Source organism: Atta colombica, unplaced genomic scaffold (assembly GCF_001594045.1).
Source record: "Atta colombica isolate Treedump-2 unplaced genomic scaffold, Acol1.0 scaffold162, whole genome shotgun sequence".
Lineage (NCBI taxonomy): Eukaryota > Metazoa > Arthropoda > Insecta > Hymenoptera > Formicidae > Atta > Atta colombica.
In genome coordinates, this window is record NW_017259253.1 from 610,508 (window position 1) to 622,034 (window position 11,527).

At 26.4% G+C, this 11,527-nt stretch overlaps 2 protein-coding genes across 2 annotated transcripts in view; both read left to right on the forward strand.

The window, feature by feature from the left end:
• Positions 1–4,098: 4,098 nt before the first annotated feature.
• Positions 4,099–6,833, forward strand: LOC108685943 (odorant receptor 22c-like). Its single transcript, XM_018190959.1, has 5 exons — positions 4,099–4,898; positions 5,198–5,297; positions 6,014–6,124; positions 6,382–6,537; positions 6,783–6,833. Exons 1-5 carry the CDS (start codon positions 4,099–4,101, stop codon positions 6,831–6,833), a joined length of 1,218 nt encoding a protein of 405 aa, XP_018046448.1.
• Positions 6,834–8,091: 1,258 nt separating this feature from the next.
• LOC108685942 (odorant receptor 22c-like) overlaps positions 8,092–11,527 on the forward strand; it is a 4,164-nt gene continuing 728 nt past the window's right edge. Inside the window, exons 1-4 of the mRNA XM_018190958.1 lie at positions 8,092–8,894; positions 9,140–9,239; positions 9,855–9,965; positions 10,260–10,415. Coding sequence (XP_018046447.1) covers positions 8,092–8,894; positions 9,140–9,239; positions 9,855–9,965; positions 10,260–10,415 — 1,170 coding nt within the window. The remainder of the gene's footprint in view (positions 8,895–9,139; positions 9,240–9,854; positions 9,966–10,259; positions 10,416–11,527) is intronic.

Consider the following 11,527-nt stretch of genomic DNA (forward strand, 5'->3'; position numbering starts at 1 on the left):
TGATAATCGATCGCGAAACGTTCATCATAAATAAAGAAAAAGATTATATTCGGTCAAAACTGATTTTGAAGGTTAATAATTAAAATATACCTTTTTCGTGCGAATTCTCACGTTACGCAAAAAGCACCCTTTCGCTCTCATTTTTTCGATAAAAAAATATAAATGTACACTTGATATGTGAAACATCGTAGCTCTTAAATTATTGACATATACTACTGGACAGAGCATTAGCATCGAAATCATCTTGGCAGACATAGAAAGAGATACTCCAATATTTGGGTAGTAGTGAATTATGTAATCAAAGGCCCTGAGACATTAAATATTTAGATACATCTGTGCTCAGAGTGTTACTTTTGCATAAAATACATGTAAAAACTATATATTTTAAGTATATATTTTAAGTTCTATTTTGTATCTAATAATTAATAATGTTTAGAATTATACTGCGTTAATACCAGTCAATACTTTTGTTGAGGACTTCTATCTTTAAAGAATACAGTATTAATCTCCCTCTCCTAAAACATAATTCCAATAAGACAAAAGTAGAAAGAGAGTTCCGTGCCCAAATGTCTATCTTACTTTTTCTAGGTCTGTCAAGAAAGAGATTTCATCGTATGCTCCATCCAGTACTATATGTCGAGTATAAATATGTGTATAATAATATATGTGCCTTTGTAAAGATACATATGTATATAAAATAATAGTTAATATGATTAAAATGATTTTTTGCAATATACAGCTCTAAATGAAATGACAAAGAAAAGCGGTTAAAATTTGAAGCACACGAATGGTGGCAAACTCAAAATCAGATTCTCAAACTGTAATTTATCAGGGATAAAGTAGAACCTTAATAATTGGTGCATTCGGGGAAACACTACTTCTGTCATTCTATCTTTATTGTTTTTTAAATGTAAAACAAGAATAGAATGACACAAATAGCGCTAATAGCATCTCCCCAAACACACCTATAATCTCCCAAACAAGATACTGATATTATCTCGCTTATAGCGGGTTCAGTTAATCATCTATTCAATATAAAATTCAAACTAAATAGAGCCAATTGTTGAAATTGTATAATTCATTGCTATATTTTTCTGATTTCAATATTTCTATTCATAATATTTTCTATATTTCAAAATATTCTAATTTTTACCTCAACTTAATTAATTTATCCCGTTAATATAACAAAAAATATAGTTAAGATACATTATAAAATTCAAAAAAATCTGTTAAAATAAAAAATTCTTAATGAACTTCCATAATTTTATGTGATTCCACAATTTTTTATGATTCCATAATTTTATATGTTCTCTCACAAATATTGGATAATAAAACTTTCGACAACTAATTAGATCGATTGAATATACGCCCCTCTCAGAATACCTTTACCAGCTCATCAAACTCTTCTGAAAATCGACGTATCAAATGCTTTATCATATTTCGATATGATGAGTTCAATGAATTATCTTTCCGTACATTGCACACTTTCGTGCGATGATCGAATTCTGAATGTATCATATAGCGACATATTGAAAAAATATAACGATTATAGTTTACATTTTAGTCAATGATCTCTCAAACTAATCAGTACATGGCCACAAATAAACACGTCGAGTTCCAGTGTGGAAAAATCTTTATATTATAATAAATTCTCATTTGTTCGAGTATAGTAGCATTCATAACTGTTATATACTTACTGTGTTATTTGAAAAAAACAATATCAAGCAAAAACTGTGTTGTTGCTTCATAGGATTATGGATTAGATAAAGGATTATGGATTAGATTATAGAGTGCTGCTCAAGTACAAAAGTGAAATCCACAAATTAATACGATACATGCATTGGAGTCTCGTATAAAGAATAGACCAACTTGAAGTGATAACAAGTACGGTCGATTCATCATTATGATTTGTGTAATAATCATACGTTCCTATTTAGTATAATGGATGATCAAACCATATGTTATCATTGTTAGCAACGAAACTTTTAAGATGTATCCGATGACATGTCCGAATTATAACAAAATCATCAATATAAAAATCAGTCTTGTGAAAAAAATTGCATTGTATAGTTTCTGTCAATATTTATAGTGAGTTCATCTACTGCCAGTCTGTTGGCAGTCTGCTATCTTTGTGATTTATACCAGTAGAACAATTGAACGTATTTACGTGGTTACTCTGCATGAACTATCGAAAACTAGCATAAGAGAAATGATACAGTTGAACAAAAAATGACTACTCATTGAACATCTGAAAATATTGAAGTATTTCATACATAAGTATTCGTTAAAAAAATACACATCTTCTAAAACTTTATATAAATCTCATAATCAATTATTTAAATGAATTTATATATATAAATAATAATAACACAAGCCCATAAAAAAAGTACCTTGAAAAGGATAGAGACCCAGCTATTCTTATTCAAAATACATAAGAATTGCAGGATTTAAATTACATAAGAATTGCAGGGTCTCCGTCCCAGCACAGATTATTTTTTTTGTGGCCCTGTAATTAATAATTTAAAAATAAACATTTTTTTTCTAAGAATTAAGTTAAATTCATTTTTATTTTCTAAATCACTAAAAGAAAAAAATTGTGATCGTTAAGAGTATCAATTCAAAATGTGATAACTTATTTTAAAAAACTTTTTTTTTGTTACTGTGATATATTCATACACTTTAGTTTCATACCATAATTAGAAAATTTTATGCATAAAATATCTCTTCTGGAATTAACATCCACAATATTTATGTGCTTATTTGAGTATCACACTATTACGATACACTAGAGATGTAAGAAAATAATGCTCCTATTAGATATGTAAATATAATTTATTCGTGAGAAACTAAACTGTTCTATTCTATTAGAAAATATGTATAAGATAATATATAATATATGATATATAATAAAGATAAATCTAATATTTTAATTTTATTATAGTAAAAGACATTATATGTTTATGTTAAAATAATTATTATTAAAACTTGTCTTGAATTGTTAACATATTCAATTTTTAACATATTAATTTAACATAAAATGATTGTGTTATAGCATGAATTGTGTTGTTTGAATATTGTATAAAATATTAATATTTAATTTTTACATTTTTTTAGTATTAAAAAAACAATTTACGAATAAGCGAAAAAACAACAATATATTTTAAAAATGTAAATTCTAAGATAAATGTATAAAATGAGAGTGTTAATTTAAATTACAAATATTAATTTTACTCAAGAAATATTTTACAATTTGCTTTTAAACTGTATCGAAGTGTTTTATTGCTTGTGTTAATTTTTTAGATAATATTTGCATTGCTATCTATAACATATTCCATTTTGTATTATTTTCACATAAAAATTTAAATGGATCATGGACAAGTGTGTTGAATTTAATTCTTCAACTGTAGAGTTAGAAACTTGATACAGGAAAAATAGTTCTAACATTGTAAAATTTTGCACAGTGGGGAAATGTCACAAAATAGATAAGAAATGTTGAGAATTAAAATGTATTGAAATTAGGGAAATTATTGGATTTTAACATTTATTATTATAATTTAGTCAATATTTTTAAAAAGTCTAAAATATAATGCTATTAAATTAATAGAGAAAAATACTTTGTTGAATAATTAAGTCAATCACTTACTTAGATTAAATTTTTTAATCCTTTTCACTATATCAAATTATTCATCTGACTTAATATTTATTCGACATAATTTTGACTCGATTATAGTTCATATAACTAAATATAATTCATATAACTAAAATTGCGTAGTCCTGAGACTTACTAGTCATTCCATCCATTTGCCCAGAGAATGCTTTCTTCCCCAGAGATTTTTTACAGTATAAAATAAAGAAAACTCTTAATGTCACTTCCACGAATCCTTACACTCCTCACGACACGCGATGTTTTCTCAGACATCGGATAATAAAAACCATCAACGAACCACTTTATATCGACATATGTCCCTCTCAGGGCACTTTTATGATATTAAATCGTTCACCAAACTCTTCTAAAGATCGGCGCAAGCGCTTCGTCATATTCTGGCACGATGAGTTGTCCATCCGTGACAGTGCACCATATGCTTTCGGGCAGCGATCATGTCAAATTTCAAATGCGCGCCAGAGAACAACAGATCAAAAAATCATAACGATTATAATTTACAATTTAATCGATGGTTTCTCAAACCAATTGGTGCATGGCCACAAACAGAGTCGAGCCTAGTGTGGAAAATCTTGGTATTACTACAAATTTTTATTTGTTCGAGCATAGTAGCATCCAACATGATACCATGTTTATTATATGTGTTATTTGAGAAAGACAACATCAAACTAAAACTAAGTGCAACTGGACCATTACTTCATAGAATTATGGGCTCGGTACATTACTGGGTGCTGCTTAAGCGCAGTGGTGATATTAGCAATTTAATACGACACATGGAAACAGATTGGTGTCTCATACAGAAGTTCGATGATCGTGAAATAATGCTGCAACAAGCTAAGTTCGGTCGTTTCATTGCCATAATTTGTGGAATAATCATGCATGGAGGAACGATCCTGTTCAGCTTGGCAAGGGCAATGAAAACTGTAACCATTGTCGTCGACAATGAGACTTTTACGACGCATCCGATGACGTGTCCGATTTACAACAAGATTATCGATACGAGATTTAGCCCTGTAAATGAAATCGCGTTGATTCTGCAAAATCTAGCAATGTTAATAGTGAGTTCCTCTACTGTCGGTGCTTGCAGTCTAGCTGCTGTCTTCGCAATACACGCTTGTGGTCAATTGAATGTGTTGTACGAGTGGCTACATGAATTAGTTAAAAACCAGGAAAAGAGAAATGATAAAGCTAAACGAAAACTGGCTGCTATTGTAGAACATCATCTGAGAATATTGAGGTATTTCATGAGCAGGCATTGCAGGCATTCATTTTAAAAATGCATATTCTATGTTGTAAATTATATTAAATTATATTAAATATTAATAAATTATATTAAATTTCTATATAATCATAAATTAATAATTAACCATTTATAAATAGATATTGCGTTAAAATTAGGATAAAATCATTTTCTTTTTCTTATAGATTACTAAAAGACAATCTGTTGTCAATTGTGTTTATAAAAGCATAATTTCAGTGTGTCGATAATTTATTTAAAAAAAAACTTACTATGTTACGTACATTTACACGTTTCAGTTTTATATCACAAGTGGAAAGTATTATGCATAAAGTTTCTCTTGTGGAATTAACCGGATGCACAATGGTCATGTGCTTGCTTGGATATTATACAATCATGGTACGCTAGAAATGTAAGAAAATCTTCTTAAACCCTAAATATATTCTTGTGAATGATCTATCACAAGAAACAGACATCGCAATCCTATTGCAAAATATGTATAAAACCGATAAATCATATGACAAAGATGAGTCCATATTTTAACTTCTATATAGTAAAATATAGTAAAAGATTCTATATAGTAAAAGATATTTTTTTATGTTAAAACCCATAAATTCAGTCATTTTTAAAGCAATGTTGAATGTTTGACATATGTGTTAATTTAACATAATATAACATAATATAAAATGTTATTTGGATGTTTTGGTTTATTTGATATTAAACATTTCTAAATATTAAAGAGACATAATTTATACAATACAAAAACTTATAACATAAAACTAATGTTTTTAGAGTATAAATTCTAAGATAAATAAAAAAAATGTGCGTTAATTATATATACATATATTATATATAAATTAATTAATTTTATTCAAAGTATAATACTTTCATAATATTCCTATTATGTTTTACTTGTGTTAATTTCTTATATAATATTTCTTACATAATATTTGCATTACTTCTTAACATCATCTTGTGTTACAAAGACAGATTACACAAAAGTTCAAATCGTTAGTCACGTGAAATGATAAAAAATTATTTAATGAAAATCGATTGGGGCTCAAAAACGGCTTTATTAACCATTCTTCTCTAACATAAATTTTTTAATTGCGTAGGCATGGGAAACACTTGATACAGCAAAAATAACATCTTATTTTATTGTATATTTATCGATGGGTTTCAATATTTTCATATTTTGCTACATCGGAGGAATTGTCACTGAACAGGTAATACGTCGAGAATTAAAATGAATTAAAATAAATTAAAATAAAAATTCACATTTTAACATTTCTTTAACAAATTAGTTAATATTTTAAAAAAAGAATAAAATGCAACGTTTCCATATTAATAAAAAAAATATTATTAAATTATAATTTTTTTAATGAAATTGTCTCATTTTTAAGAAATTTGAATATTTCTATTTTCTTCAATATTACGTTAATCCCAATTATCTTTACTCACACAAAATTTTATATCAAATTAGTGCAAACTTGTCGGAGAAATGGCATATATGACTGATTGGTATAATCTACATCACACAACTGCACGTAGTCTCATTCTGATTATTGCTCGATCAAATAATGTAATTAAGATCACTGCAGGAAAGTTATTCCATTTATCTATCGCAACTTTTGGTGATGTAAGTAATGCACACATATTGTTATTAAAAAATTAATAAATTATATCTTCTTTATCTTTATTAATAACAAAACAATCACCTCGTAAGAATTACATTGCTTAATTAAATTATTCATTATATGGAAACATTCATATGTTTAATTTTAAATTTTAATAAATTCATACCTATAAATTAATAAGAACTTGTAGAGAATACGATATGCATTATTTTTTCTTTCTATTAAAACAAGTATATTGTTGTTCTAGGTAATTAAAACTTCCATGGCATATTTAAATTTTTTGCGAACAATGACGTAAAAAATGATTATGTGAAGTAAGTTAAAATATATACAAATATTATATATATTTTATACAGAACAAATTACTGTATTCTGAAAATAAGATTAATTCCTTATTGCACAAATTTGAAATTAAAAATAAATGATCCTACAAACATTACAACAAAGATTTTTAGGAAACATTTATGATCATATTCCATCCAGCATAAAGATTTTGTAAAAAAAATTTCAATTTTGGTTAGGTTTATACTTACAATCTATTGCTAACGTAAAATAATTATTTCTTCATGTTACTCATGTACACATACTCATTATGTTTTATAAACATAATGGTATCCAATACGATATATAAACAATTATATAACGTGCAAAACAAAGAAATATTATAAAATGATGAAGACGTTTCATAAACTATATAAGGCACTCTATGCAACAAAGATTAATAAAATCAATAATTATATCAAAATCAATAATATACTTCATTAATATACTTCAAAAGATACATATTACATTATATTTTATGTCTCAGAACAAATTATTGAAAATAAGGTTAATCCCTTAAATATTTGTTATAATAAGTCAAACTAAACTTCCAAACTGTCCTGTTTGAACTACAAAATTTGTAATCCTTCGCAATTCCATAATTAATAAAAGTTCGAAATTTTTTTATGTCCAATTTAGAACTCGTAGCATCAATCATATGTAAGTGCCAACTGACGATCGATGATTAATAAATAATGTTAATAATTTCATAATTGTATATACAATCACAACTCGGTGTATACTTTAAATCAAGATTTTATAAATATAATTAATTATGTCAGAATTGCATTGAATTCTTGACATTATTCAAAAATTTATGCATATATTTATCATATATTTCTCACTTTTATGTATCATATAATATATATAATACACATAATATTTTTTTACATTTTATATTCCAATTCTTATCGTCATTCAGTTAATTTATCATATTAATCTCAATAGAAGAATATTAAAATACATTACCAAAACGGAGAAATCTAAGATAAATCATTTCCAATCTCTCACAAATCTATACTTTACACTCTTTATGTCACGCAATAGTCTTTCAGATATCTGACAACAGAAACTGTAGACGAACAATTATATTGATTGAATATACACTCGAGTAACTTTATAATGTTAGACCGGTCACTAAACTCTGCTAAAGATTAGCGCAGGCGCTCCATCATATTTCGGTACAATGAATTGTCCATCTGTGCCAGTACACTCTGTGCTTTCATGTAGTGATCATGTCAAATTCCAAATGCGCGCCAGGAAAAATAATACCGGAAAAACATATCAATTACAGTTTACAATTTAATCAATGGATTCTCAAGCCAATCGGAGCCTGGCCACAAATAAGTGCATCAAGTTCAGTGTACAAAATTATAATATTATTACAAATTTTCATTTGTTTAAGCATAATAGCAGTCCCAACAATACCGTGTTTATTATATGTGTTATTTGAGGCAAAGAATATCCAGCAAAAATTGAATCCTATGATGCCACTAATCAACAGATTTATGAGCTCGATGCATTACTGGGTATTGCTCAAGCGTAGAAATGATATTCAAAAATTAATACAACATATGGAGACAGACTGGTGTCTTATGCAAAGACTCGATGAACGTGAAGTGATGTTACAACATGCCAAGTATGGCCGTTTCATTACCATAATTTGTGGGATAATGCTGCAGGGTGGTTGCCTATTGTTCAGCTTCGTGCAATCTATAAGAACTGTAATCATTATCATCGGCAATGAAACATTTACAACACATACAATATCGTGTCCAATTTACAGCAAAATTATCGATACGAGATTTACCCCTATGAATGAAATTGCATTAATCCTGCAAAACATGATAGTAATACTAGTAAGTTTTTGTACTGCTGGTGGTTGCAGTTTGGCTGCTGTTTTCGCGATACATGCTTGTGGTCAGTTGAACGTGCTGTACATGTGGCTACATGAACTAGTTCAAAATCAGGCGAAGGAAAATGATAAAATTGAGCGAAAACTGGCTGCTATCATAGAACATCATCTGAGAATATTGAGGTATTTCACCAATAGGCATTCATTAAAAAAATTCATATCCTTATAATTCATTTCTAAATAATTATATAAATTAATAATCATTTAAAAATAAATATTTCTGTTAAAATTTATTTTCTTTTTCTTATAGATTAAAACGAAATTTATCAATTGAAAAATTGACATTGTTCATGAAAAATAAGTTCATTATACCGATGATTATTTATAAAAAAATTTTCCTATGTTGTATACATTTATAAATGTTTCAGTTTTATATCGCAAGTGGAAAGTATTACGCATAAAGCCGCTTTTGTGCAATTAACGGGGTGCACGGTAATCATGTCTTTGCTTGGATATTATACTGTTACGGTACGCTATAGAGAAAATAGAAATTTTTATTTTATACGAATAAATGTCATTTATTTATGGAAAGTCAAACATCGTTACTCTGTTATAAAATGTGTATTAAAAACGAATTATATAGTAAAACAAATTATATAGTAAAAATAAGCTCATCTAATTTTTACATAATAAAAAATATTTTGTATTCGTGTTAAAGTCGGTTGTTGACAAGGTATTGTGTTGAGTTTTTAACATATTCATGTAAATTTAACATAATATCATTATGTTGTTGAAACATTTTGTATTAAATTAATGGACAACAATTATTAGTATTAAAGAAACACAATTCATGAACAGGTTCTAGGTAACACATAAATAACACAAAAATAATACATTTTGAAAATTAAGTTAAATTCTAAGTTAAATGAATAAAATAAATATGTTAATTTAAATTACAAATATTAATTTTGCTCAAGAAATATACTTCTACAATTTTAAACTGTATCAAAGTGTTCTATTTTTTGTGTTAATTTTTTAAGTAATATTTGCATTGCTTTCCATCATATGTTACATTCACATAAAAAGTGGATCAATAGCCGTATGAAATACGTTGAATTCAATACAAATTCTTTACCTGCATAGGGTTGGGAAACACTTGATACAGGAAAAATAACATCTTCCCTTACAGTGTATTTATCAATGAGTTTCAACATTTTCATATTTTGCTACATCGGGGAGATTGTTACAGAACAGGTAAAGTTTAATTAATAATTATTAATAATTATTAAATAACAGGTAAGAAATTAAGAATTAAAAATATTAGAACTAAAATATTGAATTTTGTTATTTTTTAATTTGGTCAATATTTAAAGAAAGTATGAAATATAATATTATTACATTAATCGAAAAAAATGTTAAAATATAATTGTCATTTTTAATTGTCAATTTTGAGTGTTTTTTTCAACATCTATGTAATCTAAAAAATTATTATTATTAATTATTAAATTCCTTTTATTACTCATAGAAAATTTTAATCTCATGAATTAGTGCAAATATGTAGGAGAAACGGCATATATGACTGATTGGTATAATCTACATCACAAAACTGCACGTGATCTTGTTTTGATTATTGCCCGATCAAATAACGTAATTAAAATCACCGCAGGAAAATTAATCCATTTATCTGTTCCAACTTTTGGTGATGTAAGTAATGCTGATTTTTCACCGAGATTCGTCTTATTAATAATAAATTTCATTTCCCTTATACGTTATTAACTGCAAATTAGGATCATCTTATAAGAATTGAATAATTGATTTTAAACTGTTCAATTGAATTATCCATTATCTTTCAATCTCATTTGATACATTCTATTATATGTATGTGACTAAAAATTTCAAATTTTAATATACTTAGGAGGGCAGCTGAATGCGTATCACTCAAGTTATTTCTTCTTATTTATTTAATACTAATTTGTATGTAAATAAATATTGTAAATTGTAGCATGATGTTTTAAATATTTATTATAACATGTTTAACTTTTCATCAATTACAGTTATTATATATCTTTTTATAACATATTGCAAAAGATATAATTTAGGCAACTGATCTAATTAAATAATTTGTATGTTTTTCAAATCATATTTTTTTTTAAAGTATCGAATATAAAATATATGAATGAAAATAATTAAAAATAATAGATTAATAAAAAAATCATTAAGTAATACTAATAATTAACTAATAGGTTCTTGATTTCAATAATTCATAAAAAGAAATAAATATATAATAACTTGATTTTTACTTCGATATCTTTGCATTTTCATTATTGTTATTTAATAATTATTAATAATTGAATTTATTTTTGCAATCATTTTTTATAATACATTCATGTAAATTATCAATTTTAGTATTGCTAATTATCAGATTTACTTTGTGATAATATGATTTAGGAAACTTAATAGATTTTTAAAAAATACTGATTTAATAATTACAAATCTGTACATACAATAAATGTAAAATATTGTATATTATATCTTTTTTATGACAATATAAAAATTCTATTGCTATTTTCGAACGCAGTTGGAAAATTTCTGTTGAATTTAACATATTTCATGTGCATCAATGAGCCATTCATACCTTTGTGTAAAAAGATGGAATATGATGAAAGCACAAATATTATGTGAAAAATTAACACAAAAATTTAACACTTGGACACTGTCTAAAAATAAAGTGAAAATATATTTTTTAAATAAAAATCAACATTTATATATACACATATATATATATATATAGAGAGAGAGAGAGAGAGAGAGAGAGA